Genomic DNA, 16,443 nt, shown 5'->3' with positions numbered 1-16,443 from the left:
TATGTTTATATATGTGATATATATACATTATATAATGTATATGTGAGATATGTTTGAATAAAACATATATCTCACATATATATACATTATATCTCACATATATAAACATATGTGATATATGTTTGTATAAACATAACAAACATATATGTTTGTATAATTTTTATATTTATACAAACATGTGAGATATACGTTTGTATAAATATGAAAATCTCATATGTTTGTTTGTATAAATATAAAAATTGTTCAGGAAATAACTAAAAACAAAGTTAAAAGCAGATAACTCGCAACACGTAAAATCAGAATTAATGTTCTTAATAATAACTGGGTTTTTCTAAATTTGTAAGAAAAAGACAATCACCCAAAACAAAAATATGCAAAGAACATGAATAGGAATTTCACAAAAAGAAGACATTCAAATGGCTAGTAGATAATTTGAAACCCTAGGGGTACATGTGGGAGAGTAAGAAAGTCGAAGTTTAATAGTGATTACCTGGAAGAAGAAAAAGAGCCCTTTGGTGGGAAGATGATAGTGCTTTGTTATGTAACTCCTTTAGGACCTACTTAGAGGTTCGATTATGTGAACAGTAATTTATTATTATCATTACTTGACTTGAACATAACTTGACACCATGTCACTTACCTGAAACTCCTAAGCAAAAGAAGTTTGGTTTTAGCAAAGCAACATGTCCCTCCAGGACCTTTCTCACAACTTCCTCAAATTGGGAAAGAATGCCAGACTCCAAGAGCAACTTTCTCCCCTTAGACGGGGCATGTAGGAATTCCCTTAGCTGACATCTTGAGGGCTATTTTGCAGGTATTCCCAAATAAAGATCTTAAATGATAACAAAAATACATTACCAATTGAATTCAAATTCTGTCTTTTAAATGCCAGAGCCCTTTTTGTCAAACAAACTCTTATGTAGAACTCTGACATATGAACAGGTAAAGCAGAGCTTAGTTTAGGCAGAGATGGGTCCTGCCTGCTTTGCTTTCTTCTTTCCTCTTGTGGGAGCCCCTCTATCCCTTTGTCGCCTGTAGCCCCCTGGATGCAATAGAAACGTCATGACTTAGAGGGAAGAGGAATTTCCGACCTTAAACATCAGGTCAGAGTATTGAGCGAGCTCCACAAAAAACAATGTGTAACTTGCTTTCATTAATTTCCCCAAAATGTGCAAATCAAAAGCATTTCATTACTTAAGTAAATGGTCTAAATCGCTTTTAAAAACTGTTGCTTAATATTTACAGCATTAATGCTAAGGACTTTTTAATAGTATTTGTAAAGATTTCAAGGAGGAACAAACACACTTAAGATTTTCTCAATATTTTTATGAGTAATACAGGAATAATAATTATTTTAAAATGTCCTCATGGTGGCTTTTTTTTGATACAGTGACAGAAGTAAAGTAAGGTACATGAAACATATGACTCAAAGTTCAGGTTTTGCCTCTGAGGTTGGAATACCAAGGTGTTTTAGGAGGCACTGCAGCTCAGTAAAGAAGTGCAGTAAAACATATGAAAATGACTTATAAATAGAGATGCAAAGAGAAGGTATAGGGAGAGCTGAGAACACATCCTGTGTGTGTGCGTGCAACTAACTTTGTGTGGGTAATGAACACCTGTATTCAACCAAATAAAAAAGTCAAAAAGATAATTTAGACTTCAGTTTACTCCTGAAGCAAATAATCAGTGGAAAAAAACCTATACAGAAGATAAGGATGCAGGTGCATGGGTGCAGGCGGGTGGGCACAGGCTGGTGGGGGCAGGTAAAGAGTCACCCAGGAGGACAGGCACAGGAAGGAGGGTGCAGGCTGGTGGATACAGGAATCTCACCAAGGCATAATTGGAATGTCTGGGCAGTCTGTGCAGAACAAGATGTCTCTACGGTCAGAGCAGCATAACACCATGGGCTCACTTCTTTTTTTACCCCGCCTTGCCAGGCCTCTGAATCTACTATAAAACCAGTTTGTGTAATTCAGGAAGCTAAGCCTCCCAAGCCTAATGTGCAGGTTCTACAAAGTCAAATGATTGCCGTGCCAACACGGGGGCCGCTTCCCACATCTGTGCCTGCGCTGCTAGGTAGGGGTTTTGCATTTATGCCCAGAAGAGCCTCGTTGGCTGTCAGCAGCTAGTTAGAGTGGAATAAATCAAAAGATAAAATTTTAGCTGCTAATTTCCCAATGCCAAAGATGGAAAAGTAATAGGATTCTCAAAGAAAGTTGCCCCGAGAAAACCCATGAGAAAATGAATCATAATTTTCATGTGCTATAGAGTGTATTTCAGGTGCTCATCTCACTAAGTGTGTGGGTAACGTGTGAACGTGGCATCTGTGTGGCTAAAAATTCATGAATATGACCCACTTATTGTAATAGGCAGAAGTGCTGGAACTAAAGCACTGTGTTTCTGCTAAAATGGCCAGACACAATATTCAGAACTATTGGACCACTGCCCATCAAACCTAAGAGGAACCTGGAATTGTATTCATTCTCTCCTCTCAGATGGAGCGATCCTCACTGAATATGTTACTAATCCTTGGAAAACAACATGAACATACCTTTAAGCCACTCAAGATCCCATTTACTTTGCTCTGGGCCAAAGCAAGGTTCATGACTCCTCAGAGAAGCTGAAAGGTCTCGGAAGGTGTCAAGGAAAAGTGTAGAGGTGTTGAGGGGGATTATGGGGGCTTAAAACGGTTTCTCTAACAGAGGCGCTACTGGCGTTTTGGATAACATGATTCTTCCTTGGGCAGATTTATTTTTAGCATTGTGAGGTGTCTGGGACCCTTAACCATGGGACACTAACTGCAAGTAGCACTCCACAGTCATTGCAACCATCCAAAATGCTTTGCTGTGATTCCGAATGCTCCAGGGGAGTTGGTACCACCTCTGGTAGAGAGCTACTGAATAACTGCATTTAGGGAGCAGTACAGGGACCTCTCAACATAGGAGGAAATTTGGGAGTTGGGCCACAACAGTTACTCAGGATCTATTAGCCCAGATGGCTGCTGAGACACAATTGAGTATTAAGCTTTTGCTTTATAGAGTGTATAAAATGTTTATCGTGTCCATTCTTTAGCTAAAGCTTTCAGTTCAGTTTGGTTTGTTTTTATGACTGTTCATTTCAGCTGCCTTGAATATACGACTGACATTAGGTTTATCTGAATTGCTGTCATCGTCGTCGCTACGTTGTAAACACCAAATGTGAAGCTCACTGTGTTCTTCTGGCTTTTGGGGTTTCTAAACCCTTTGTATCTGTGGCTTTGCTCATCTGTACTGGAAAGAACATGAATGAGGCAATTTTTTTTTTTTACTTTGTGCATGTCTGATTTTCAGATATACCCAGGAGGAAAATAAGGGTAAAAGTTCATATTTGAAAATGGTATGTTCAATTAAAGTATGGCTTACTTCAAGTTCTGCCAAGCTAAAATGATCTTAGATGCATATGATTTCATGGGCTATAGACCACCAATTTTACATAATTTAAGCTTGAGAGACTTATACTAATGCGTTTTACCTCTAAATTATGGATTAGGGAAGGTATCAGGGGAAATGAGTAAGGGTTGTATAAAGGAGTAAGAGAAGAATTAGGTAAAAAAAAAATGGTGGAAAATATATTAAGAGAGAAAAAGTGATTCTTCGAGCAATCAAAACTAAGAAGCTCATTGTTTCCTGGGACATGGTTAAGTGTTTTAAACACTTTATTGGGTTTTATGATTAACAAAATGTTAGCTAACAACTTCTTTGAAGGTTCCTGGTTTGTTTTATTACAGAATCGACAGAAGCAATGCAAGAAAAGGAAATTCTCAATTTCCTCTCTCCTCTTGTCAAAATTGCTTTTCCTTTTCTAAACTCCTCTCACCATCTCTCACCTCCAGCCTCACCACTGCCTCTCCCAAAGTCCTAAATAAGAGGCCATCATTCACGAGTATTTCCCAAACTTACATTATGAAATAAAGCATTTGGGTTGCCTGGTAAATATACAGACCACAAGGCTTATCTGACTGAAATTCAAATTTAGCTGCTCTGATTGGGGCCTGGATCTAGGTGACTTGTATTTTCATGTACGTTTGGGAAATACAAAATAGTATTCTTCAACCTTTCTTTGATAAAGACATAAATGACAAGAAAGCACAAGGAGAATGCACCATGCTTAAAACAAGCTCATGAATTTTAAGTCTATGGCCTTTTCATGGGTCAAAGAAGAAGTAACTTTTTTTTAACTTATAAAATGTTTTTGTATTCTAACAACTTATGCAACAGATAGAAATTTCTAGAGTACAACAAAAACTCATCCCTGCCCATACGTTTTAATGAAAAACTTCCCTCCAAAAAATCTGGAAGATGATCAATGACTGTGTTACTTTTTAAAGGAAAAATGTAAGTTTACTTTATCAACGTTTGAAAAAATCTTGGAACTTAAATGGAAGATTAATGGCATACATGAGGTGCAATATTTAATTTCTGAAACGTCAAACTTGTAGCCTCGTTCACAAATATTTAAATAGAGTTTAGACACTTTGGGGTGAAAATAAATTATGACAGGTTTTCTTGTAGCACTTGCAAATGTTCATGTCTCAAGAGATAATGAAATAATGTAATTAAAGTCCACAGGTGAGTGTAAATTGATTAAAAACAAATTTATTTTAAGAAATGAATAATATTAGTTCCTATTACTGAGTGCCTAACATGCCAAGCGTTATACACACTAAGTTCTTATTATTTAACTTATTCCACATAAGGACCCTGCAAAGGATTATCAGCTCTGAATGGAAGAGAAACATGATTCTCAGAGGGACTAAATATTGGCCCAAAGTCACAGAGAATTTTAGGAATTGGGTCACAAGTCAGTCTAAGCTAGCCTGTTGGTCTATGTATGGTCGATCTAATCCATAAAGTTTATCATCTGAACTGGGACTCTTATGGCCGTGAAAAGAGGTATTATTGATAATTATAGGAAAAGAGGTATAAAATGGATCTCTCCTGAGCAAAGTAGATATTTGATCACACTAGTGTGAACAGAGCTCATTTATTTAATCATCAGGCAAAATAAGCACGGAGGGCATAGAATTCAGTAGGGCCACATAAAAATATTTGCTAGTTTTAAAAATGGATCCAAAATGGAAAAGAAAAACTAAAAAGTGAAACATAACAAAAGATTATGTTAAGTTAGTCAATCACAACTCAATTGAAATCTTCTAGAATTACATAAGAATTATATTTAATAAGTATGTTGGGTACATTTAAATATGTTCTATCTGACGTGTGGTAGAGTCCCCCAAAATCCTTGAGCCATGCAGTTCCCATTATTCCACTCAGCCTCCTGAAAAGCTGGGACTACAAGCATGCAGCACCACGCCTAGCTCATTTTTGCATTTTTAGTAGAGACGGGGTTTCACCATGTTGCTCATGCTGGTCTCAGACTCCTGGCCTCAAGTGATCTGCCCGCGTTGGCCTCCCAAATGGCTGGGATTACAGGTGTGAGCCACCGTGCCCGGCCCTGAAAAACACTTTGTATTGTTTTAAAAAGTGTTCTTGTTAAACATTGAATATGCCCTTAAGAAGAAATGCCATTTTATAGAAATTATAATTTTATTTTAATCAAAGGCAACAATGATGCATGGTCAGAAGCTTTTTATCAAATTGCTGTACTCGGTCAGAAAGAAAGTCATTTTATTTTATTTTTCCTTGGGTTGAAGCAACTTTTACATATCAAATCCTATTTTGTGCTACAGCGATGTGACAACAAAACTCGATTTAAATGACTAAATCGTTGATGAACATAACTTAAGTTGGGGGTGGGGAGACAGAAATTCTACAGACATGTGTAGATTAAGTCACTGTTTATCCAAATAGAAATGTCAGGATCTTCCTCCATTTAAGATGCAGACACCAGTGCAGTGAGGCACACAATTCCCTAGGACCTGCAGTCACATTTCCCCGCAGCCCAAGTCCGGCAACTATTCATCTCTTCTCTAGCCATTTAATTCTGCCTTTTCCAGAATACCTCATAAATGGAAATATTTAGAAGGTAGCCTTTGAGTCCGGCTTCTTTCATTTAGCATAATCTATTGGAAATTCACCCATGTTGTGTTGGTTGTTTATTCCCCTTGATTGCTGAGTAGTATTCCATTGTATAGGTATACCACAGTTTGTTTATCCATTCTGTACTTGAAGCACATCTGTGTTGCTTTGAATAAAGTTGCTGTCAACATTCACATTTCTTTTTTCATTAAGACTGTACAGCCAAAATGCCAATTTAAAGGAGAAAAAAATATATTCAATAATTTCATTTGATTTGGAATTTTAAGAAAAATGTTCTAAATTCTTCATTACCAAACAATTGCCCAGAAGGTTAAATTGTGGAGTGTGACCCTTTCTACACAATGCAATGGGAGATTTTGTTTTCTTTGCTTCATGGATCAACCAGTTTTCAGTAAAGGGCAGTGCTCTTGCTGTTTTTCTATTCCAAAAGGAAAATGTGTAACTTGATGAAAAAACCGAGAAATAAAATCATTTTACCTAAGACTAAATCAGGAAGAAAAAAAATGGAGAGATTTAGATGGTACCTGAACATAAACTAAGAAAGTGATTATTTTCCCCTCTTTAAATTGTCAGGCATTCTAAGAAATATGAAGGTGCTAAAGTACTTGTTTTGGCAAGTAGTAGTTTCTTCCTTAATGGGGATGGAAATTGACTATATGACAAAGGATAATCAAAATTTCTGCAGTTTATGGCTATGGACAAAAGCAAGCTGTGTTGGAAGGGCAAATGTCTGGTACGTAGGATGTCTCATTTGGGACAAGAGACAAATTACGCAGACATATTTGGAAATACAAATAAGAAAGCTTCTATATTGTGGGCTAGCATTTTTTTTTTTTTAATTTGGTGAGACATTCCACTTAGTACGTGTTAAAGATGTAAAGCTAACCATTACCACAAAAACCTTTTTCTATAAGACTAAAACAATCACTTTCTTTTTCACACTATCATATGTTTAGACCATAAGGAAATGCTTTCTGTCAACAGCTGTTCATTTAATAACAACCTTCCCAGCTAACATGCAGGTTACACACTGGGAGATATATATTTAGCCAAATCAAAAATCCATCTCTACATGTTGTGAGCTGCACATGTAAAGGAAAATTCAGTTCATACTTACAGGCAGAATAATTCAGTTCATATTTATGATCAGATAGGAAGTTCAGAGATAAGAATGTTCATTAGATTTTAAGAAGTACTTGTATGAGACATATTGTTGAGCTCTTTTATCAACAGAAACAGATGAAATCCACTTTTCCACTGAAGAATATACTTAAACAAAAATTGAAACTAAAAGGAAAACAGAGATGTAAATCTATATGAGACTTTGTGATCTAACATGGTTTTGATGAACTTAAATTCCCTGCCAACCATAATGCTTTAGTTATGAAGATAAATACCAGAAAAATTAATAAGCAAATAAAGGAATTTCATGCCTTCTCACATGTCTAATTTTTCACATCTGCAGAAGCTGGCATTCAAGGCTCTCTAGGTTGGCTTTTCTCAGATACAGTAGTTAATCAGCTTCAGCCTTTGAGGACTGCGGCTACTTTCTCCTGAGTAGACTGAGGCAGGGAAAACTCTGCCTTCTAGATTGCTACTGCATTGGTGCACCCTCTCAGAAGGGGGAGGCACATGGAAAGCCCATCAAAGTCTGAATTGTCTTGATATGCTAATAATTCTTTTGCACTGAAATCCTCCCACTTAAGTTCTCCCCTTGATGTTGTTCATGCCTTGAATTCTGGCCCCTGCCTTGATACATAGTGTATCTCTACTTGGCCTCAGAAAATCTAAGATGACCCTAAACTACAAAAAAAGAAAGACAGACAAAGGGAGAGAAAGAAAGAGAGAAAGAAAGGAGGGAAGGAAGGAAGGAAGGAAGGAAGGAAGGAAGGAAGGAAGGAAGGAGGGAAGGAAGGAGGGAAGGAAAAGAAAGAAAGAAAGAAAAGAAAGAGAAAGAGAGAGAAAGGGAAGGAAGGAGGGAAGGACGGAAGGAGGGAAGGAGGGAAAGGGCGAGGGGGAAGGGCGGAAGGGAGGTAGGAAAAGAAAAAGCAAGCAAGCAAGAGAAAAAGAAAGAAAAGAAAGAGAAAAATGATTTTATGAGGGAAGGAGGTAAATAAGTCACAGTGATAGTTTTGGGTGCCAAGTACAAGCATGAACATTGCATGCCAGCTTTTTCCATGAACGAGATTTCAATATCCCGCTCAGCAAAACCCTCCTCAAGTTGACACAGAAAGTGGGACATATTGGGAACCCGGATTATGAGGGAGGAAAGTAGAAAGCAAATTAGTTTTTGTGATTGTTCCAGAAAAACTATACTGGAAGAAAGCCCCAGCAGCAATCCCAACCCATCTGTGTTACCAGTCTGCAATAAGAAATTTATGGAAATCCTCCGTTTCCATCTAGAAACTTTTATAGCAAGCTTAACAGATTAACTTTACTACTAAACTTAAGAATAAACAAAATTGGGCTTGTATTTTTATTTCATTTTGCTAGTAATTGATTTTTATTGTATTTTACAAAAGTATTAGTTTATAATGCATTGGGGGAAAAAAAAAAACTGATCCTTCCCAAGAGAGAATTTGAAAAACTCTTTGTATTTTATTATATTTTTTTGAGACAGAGTCTCACTGCATCACACAGGCTGGAGTGCAGTGGCGTGATATTGGCTCACTGCAATCTCTGCCTCCCAGATTCAGACGATTCCCATGCCTCAGCCTCCTGAAAAGCCGGGATTACAAACATGCAGCACCACGCCTAGCTCATTTTTGTATTTTTAGTAGAGATGGGGTTTCACCATGTTGCTCATGCTGGTCTCAAACTCCTGGCCTCAACTGATCCGCCTGCGTTGGCCTCCCAAATGGCTGGGATTACAGGTGTAAGCCACCATGCCCGGCCCTGAAAAACACTTCGTATTTTTTTAAAAACTGTTCTTGTTAAACACTGAATATGCTCTTAAGAAGAAATGTCATTTTATAGAAATTATAATTTTATTTTAATCAAAGGCAACAATGATGCATGGTCAGAAGCTTTTTATCAAATTGCTGTACTCGGTCAGAAAGAAAGTCATTTTATTTTATTTTTCCTTGGGTTAAGCAACTTTTACATATCAAATCCTATTTTGTGCTACAGCGATGTGACAACAAAACTCGATTTAAATGACTAAATCGTTGATGAACATAACTTAAGGTGGGGGTGGGGAGACAGAAATTCTACAGACATGTGTAGATTAAGTCACTGTTTATCCAAATAGAAATGTCAGGATCTTCCTCCATTTAAGATGCAGACACCAGTGCACTGAGGCACAAGGAAAGAATTTGATTTACAATTTGAAGGAAACACAGCGGTAAAATAATTGAGAGCCGGAAAGCAATCTCACTCCGGCCAAATTGCTTTCCTCTACGTGTGCCCTATTTAGGAGTGATATTTAGATACCTACATTTAGTTCATGCATATTTTCCTCCTGTGACCGTGCCATCCCGTCAGATTGGGACTGTTTCTCTGCTGTGATCGGCGAAAAGGAATATCCAAATTACCTAGCGCTGGGTGATGCCTGAAGCTTCATAAATAGAAAATGGTTGATTTTTTTTTTTTAAGTGCAAAGGTGATAAGCTGACGCTTAGTGAGAATGTGCTGGGTCCCTAAATTGCCAAAATGTGGATTCCTTCCAAATAAGCCTTAATTTGAGTTTATGGGACTCAGACATGTGAAAGAACATTGCAAATTGCAAAGAACTGGTAAAATATTCGTTAAAAACAAGAACGATTACCAGCAGAATAGTTCGTGATGGAGATTTGATGAATATCAGCTTTAGTGTTGCTTATTACTTTCTTTCCCATGAAGTATTCATAGACAATGGAGACCTTCCTTTTTTGCCTGGTGGCAAATACCTTTAGGAATTAATCTTATAGACTCATAAATAAAAGTGTGTTGTGCTGTCAAACCTTTGCTTAGCTAGTTCTCTGAGTCATATATTTAGTTATGTCTTTATAATCTCAGAAAGTCAGTAACAAAATTTGTCCTAGAAGTTTTCTAGTTTTTTAGTTTTCATTCCCTGTGTTTTGCCCATGGAAATTCATGCATGTGCTTTACACAAGAGCAAGAATTTAAACATCCAAAGTATCTTTATATTAAAACATCCGAGGTGCCCTCTTCCTTTACCTTTCTTGTTCACATTAGAAAATATTTCTGGCTTCCTCAGAAGAAATACAAACGCGACAGATTCATTTTAATAACTGCCTCATGTGAGCCTCAGATACATTGTGTGCTAGAATCAAAATTCTAATGCTCTCCAAAGATAAGGAATAAAATACCATTTTAGAAGAAAAAATAGAAGTATTAAAAACAGGAATAGACTATGCAAATTAGGCCTGAGCCAAGAACTTGCCTGTTTTGAATTTAAAATTGGCTATAAGCCAGAGCCAGTTACATCCTGGGTACCTGGAGGATGATGGAGATGAATATGAAGAGAATTTTGATTTCAAAAACAAGAACCACAAGCTGTAAGCTCCAAAGATGATCGTTTGCGGCCCTTCTGGCCAGACATTTGGTCCATGTAGACCAGATCTTCCTAATCTTGATTTAGCACAGGTAGTATTATTGTCTTTTTCTCACAGTTTACATTCCGAAGGCTACTTGTTCTTTGAATTAAAAACAAATGTACTTTCATCATGAACCTAAGTCAAAGCATGGTTTTCCCTTGCCCTGTGGCCAGAGAGATTTTAAGGGCAGTACAGTATGGGGGGTTAGAGGTTTAAATTATATGTGAGTTTGCGCATTAACATGTGTATACACGCATGCCCACACACCCCCATGCTTATGCATGAAGCCCCATTTATATCCACATACGCATGAGAAGCCCTCCTACCTAAGGTGAGGAGGATTAGTCAGTTAAAGCAAATACTCTTAGAAAATAATGTAATACATACATGATGTGGAATATTTTCCCATTTAATATTTGTATATCTGTATTTAAATTTTTAGCGTTATATTTGTACATCGGTGTACATTTATGTTACCATCTTTTGATGGAAAGGTTTTTACCATCTAGTGAGGATTTCCAAATACTTTTCAAAAGCAAGTGAAGCTTTTCTTAAGGAGAGGTCTGATGACTAGAGGACCCTCCACTGTTCTTGCATAAACTCCGTTCTTCGAGAATCACCTATCTTCGGCAGCTCAGCTTTCTTCAAGTGGAGTCAGTACTCAAACACCTGTGTAGTGATCTCAGCACAGCATCAGTCTGGATTCTCGAAAGCTTTTACAGTTCTCTTACCCCACCTAATGTGACCACAATGATGCTTCACCATCCCCCTTCATCTGGTCTTTCCAAAAAACTCAACTTAGTTTTTGTACAAATCACTTTTTTGGCATTCATCTATCTTTGTCTTACATGTTATTTTACAATTCTAATGACAAATACTACTTGCATAAATGGATTTGGAAGAAAACTCAACCAATGCATACAATTTCATGGATTTCAAGCAGCTATGCATAAATATAGTAGAGAGTTAACCGCCTAGCTTCCAGCTTTCAGTATCAACTGGACATTTGTCACTCGTTTTAAGTGAAGGGAGGCTGTTGTTTAATTACCTTTTTCTAAACTCTAGAAAGCTCAGAATAAAATGTGTCACACATCCAGAAATGTATAGAACCTGACGGCCCATGCTTTTTTCACTAGCTTGACCTCCAACATCATCTTTTTCTACACTTTTTCTTTACACCCATATATTTTCTTTCTGTATATTGTTATGCCGTAAGAAACTTCCAATCCTTTGCTACAATGGTAATGTGGTTTTGCTGAATAGGGTGTTTGTTTTGTTATCATAGGCACTGTGTAGTCCATGTTTTGCGAGGCTTATGTTCTAAAATGAGCACATATGGAAAAAAAAAATGTATTGAGTTAAAATCACCCTTGAACATCCCTTGAGAAGGGTCTGTGGTTAAGCCCAACACATAATATCTTCAGAGGTCTAACACACTCAATTCTTCCATCAGTTTTGGAGCAGATTAAGACTGTGGTGAGTGGCAGATGAAGTAGTTTGACTTGCTGACAAAATGTGGATATGTTCAAAAATTGGAGCGGGTTGGGATTGTCACACTGAGAGAGAGAGCTCATGAGAACCAAGATTCATGACCCTCACCCAAGGAGTTTAAAAGCACACTCTGCCTGGTGTTCTTTCTATATGCATTCCTCCTGCCTGGAGAAATAAGTCTCATCTTCCTTAGAAGGCAAGCATCGAAACTCATTATCTTCTCTCTCCACATAGTCGCATAGGACACACTCAAAAAGTTTTCAGCGTTAAAATAAAATTCAGGTGGAAAAACTTTGCTTGTATTTCCAAGATAGTAAACGTGCATTCTTAATATTTTAACTTAGTATATCAAAAATGAACTTCATTATTTTGAAAGTTTATAACTTAGCTCTTGAGGGGTCATACTACTGATTGGAAAATGGACTGATTTTCCCATGTGGTTCTTAAATTAGACTAGTTTCTTCAAACATTAGACTTTTAGAAAAATCTGTGCATCTGGATTATCAGGGCCTGTATGTCTCATGTCAGCTACAGATCTTTAAAAATATGGGCTTTCTACTTGTTTATTACCACATTTACATCTCTTAATTAGAGACAGTGTTTATATTTCATATGTGAGAATAATATCTTTCATTTTTTTCTAGGAACTTTAGCCATACATTTTCAAAGCACAATAATTGATGAAAAATGCAAGTTCTATTAATTAAGTAGTAAACTGTTAGTCTTCAAAAATAGAAATGCACATAATATCCACATTTTTTCTTGGTAGACAACAGGAAGGTTTTTGTTTTGTTTTGTTTTGTTTTGTTTTCCTATCTATAACTAACTTTCTTTATTCAAGATACCTGAACTGGTGTGTTTTTTAGTTAAGACAAATTTTGGAATGAGACTGTAATCCTTGTGGACACCTGATTTGTTTTTAACGAGGCAGCATTGAATAATGACTTATGATTAAGAGTATGGGCTTAGCCGGGCGCGGTGGCTCAAGCCTGTAATCCCAGCACTTTGGGAGGCCGAGGCGGGTGGATCACGAGGTCAAGAGATTGAGACCATCCTGGCCAACATGGTGAAACCCCGTCTCTACTAAAAATACAAAAAATTAGCTGGGCATGGTGGCGCGTGCCTGTAATCCCAGCTACTCGGGAGGCTGAGGCAGGAGAATTGCCTGAACCCAGGAGGCGGAGGTTGCAGTGAGCCGAGATCGTGCCATTGCACTCCAGCCTGGGTAACAAGAGTGAAACTCCGTCTCAAAAAAAAAAAAAAAAAAAAAAAAGAGTATGGGCTTAGGGAGAAAATGTCTGGGACCTTGAGATATTTATTTAATCTCCATGTGCCTGTTTTCTCGACCATAAATGGACATAGTAGTAGTATCTTCTTCAAGGTTATTCTGAAGATTAATTAATATGTCTAAAGCACTTGAATCAGTCCTCATATGTCATAAGTCCTCCATAATTATTATTAGTGTCAACTTAGTGTACGGGATGAGAATGGGATCCACACCAGTGGATTCCCAGTAAATGTCCAACGGCTAGTGAAGATGCTGTTGAAATGCCTTGGTGTTCTGGTCTTTCACCCCCCTCCCCTTTTCTCCCCACACAGGTGGCCCCAGCCATTAAAGAGAGGATGATGAAGAAGGGAAGCTTGATGCTGGGCTACCAGCCGCACAGGGGAAAGGTCAACTTCTTCCGCCAGGTGGTGATCAGCCCGCAAGTGAGCCGGGAGGACATGGACTTCCTCCTGGATGAGATAGACTTATTGGGTAGAGACATGTAGCTGTGGCTTTGGTCCCCCAGAGGCATAGATCCTGTCCTGGGAGAGTTTAGATCCAAAACATCTTGGAGATACATAGTAGATTGCAGCTCTTCTGATGAGAAATAGGAATTTTACCAGTCCAGGCCCAGCAAAAGCAAACAGCTAAGCAAAGAATATTAAAGACTCTCTAGCTGCCTTGGCATTACTGTTGCTAAAGGAACGTTTTAAAAAAAATGATTTTCTCAAGGAATGTCCCCAGAACACAGCTCTGAAGAGAGTTTAAGAAGCGCCATGTGGGTTCTGGATTCTAAGCTTACATTGCTCTTTAAAGAACTTATAAACTAACAGTTTAAAGCACTGGTTCTCAAAGTGTAGTCCCTGGGATATCAGCATCAAAGCACCACCTGGGAACTTGTTAAAAATGCAGATTCTCAGGCTTTCCGCAGACCAACTGGATCAGAAGCTCTGGGGAGAAGCCTAGTATTTTGTGTTTTAACAAGCCTTTCAGGGAATTCTGATGCACAGTAAAATCTGAGAAACAGTGGTTTAAGAAAAACCTTATGCAATAAACTGAAAAGAGCCAAAAAAAAAAAAGAAAAATCTTGTAATGATCTAATACTCACTGATGTTTTGGCAGCAAAGGGATATCTAATATTTCAGAAGCCCCTGAGCCACTCTTTGAAAAATATAACTATGGCATCTGTAGCACAAATATTTAAGGACATCAGAAGCATGTCAAAGCTATTTTTAAAGAGAGAAACTGTATAAGATGTTTACTTCATAAAGATGTATGTTTTATGCAGGCTGAAAGTTTATCTCAAAAGTTAAAATTATTCTATTTTTTTCTCAGTTAGAGATTAGAATAAAAGGCAAACAATTCATAGTATGGCCCTTTCAGTCAATGAGCAATAGTCCTAATTCACTTCCCAAAGTCATTTGTGTCATTAGCCAAGGATAGACATTATATATATATATATATATATATATGTAATTCAAAGCACAACAATTGAAAGAAAAATACAGGTTCTACTAATAAATTAATAAAGTGTTAGTCTTCAAAGTAAAACTGCACATAATATCCATATTAGTTTTTTCTTGGTAGACACTGGAAAGTTTTCTTTTTTGTTTTCATCTGTGACAAATTTTCTTTATTCAAGATACCTGAACTGGGGTGCTTTTCAGTTAAAAAAAAATTGGGAACAAATTTGGGAAATATATATATATATGTTTCTGTGATATATATACATATATATGTACATATACACACGTGTGTGTATAGTGTGTGTGTGTGTGTGTGTGTGTATATATATATATATATTGTTTCTGTGTTCCTTTTAACTTGAGAGGCTTGTTTCTTATCTTGCTCCATGCCTCATAGGGAATAAACAGAATGAAGTCCAGGGTTGTACAGCATTCCCTTTCCTAGACTTCGAAATGTGAATATAGCTTATTAAGTGGTTTAGATTAGAGAATCTGGGAATCAGCAGCCTTTCAGTGGAAACACTTCCTCCATTTCTCCTGTGAGTGGGTGATTCTAATTCTATCTCTGACCCTGGTCCTCGATTTCTAGGACAGTTTTATTTCACTGAGAAATTGACAGAATTCATAGGTGTGGGTGTAGAGTTCACAAGATAAGGTTATGAATATAATTAAAGCTGTGCATTAAAAGATGCATGACTGAAGAGTGTTAAAGTATTAGACTTAGCATGTTCAATAACCTTTTCATACTCCATTGTTAACTCATGTCATTTACATTTTGAGTACTATTTTCTTTTATTGCTCATTTTCATTTTAGTGTGCATGGTTTCTCAGTATCTCTAGTGGTCAAAGAATATTACATCTTTCTCTGGATTTTTTCACATTCTCAGGTGCAACCTATTTGTGTGTGTGTGTTTATTTTACATTTCTTGTTGCCTTTTTGTTTTAATGTCTCCATAAAATATATCTAAAATTAATGTTGGTAACAATTTGGATTTCATGAAACAAAAAGGGACATTATTATATTTAGTGTTGTTGCCTTTTCTTTTCTTGTCATCTCCTCTTTACTGGATTGTACCAATACATTTTAGAAGTGAACTGGACTTGGTTACCATTTTAGCTTACTGACGGAAAAAGTAGGCTGAGAGCTGTCTGTATTTTAGTTAACATCTTGAATAAAATGGAAAAAGCAATTATAGCAAAGAGTAGACTCTCTTGTTTAGTCTTTCTTAATGACTAGGTAAGCCATGGGGATCTCAGCCACAGCTTAACTCCTGCTGTGCCTTTTTTTGAGAGAGGGCAGCTCCGTATCAATGAAAATAAAACTGCTACCAGAAAATTTGAAAATTCCATAATTTTTTTTTAAAATATTCAAATATACCACATTCAATCAGGTATTTGACAAAGTCAAAAATAATTTTTGATAAATTTATGACTATAATGCATTTGTTCTTTCATTAAAACATTTATAGAGTGCCTGTTATATTCTAGGTAATTTTCTAGTGAATACAATAGACAAAGTCCTGTCTCTTCTAACGTTTTCATCCTAATGGAGACAGACGACACATAAATCTATAACAAGTCAGGCGGTGATAAATATTCCGAAGAAAAACAGAGTAAAGGGATAGAGTGTGGAAGGGAGAGTG

General features: G+C 37.0%; 1 protein-coding gene across 1 annotated transcript in view; it reads left to right on the top strand.

The window, feature by feature from the left end:
• The window catches only part of GADL1 (glutamate decarboxylase like 1), a 158,741-nt gene extending 144,698 nt beyond the window's left edge, over positions 1 to 14,043 (top strand). Inside the window, exon 15 of the mRNA XM_017521671.2 lies at positions 13,667 to 14,043. Within this exon, the coding sequence (XP_017377160.1) occupies positions 13,667 to 13,840 (174 nt within the window). The 3' untranslated portion in view covers positions 13,841 to 14,043. The remainder of the gene's footprint in view (positions 1 to 13,666) is intronic.
• Positions 14,044 to 16,443: the final 2,400 nt, after the last annotated feature.

Source organism: Cebus imitator, unplaced genomic scaffold (assembly GCF_001604975.1).
Source record: "Cebus imitator isolate Cc_AM_T3 unplaced genomic scaffold, Cebus_imitator-1.0 Scaffold21, whole genome shotgun sequence".
Lineage (NCBI taxonomy): Eukaryota > Metazoa > Chordata > Mammalia > Primates > Cebidae > Cebus > Cebus imitator.
This window is presented reverse-complemented; position numbering and strand designations above follow the sequence as displayed.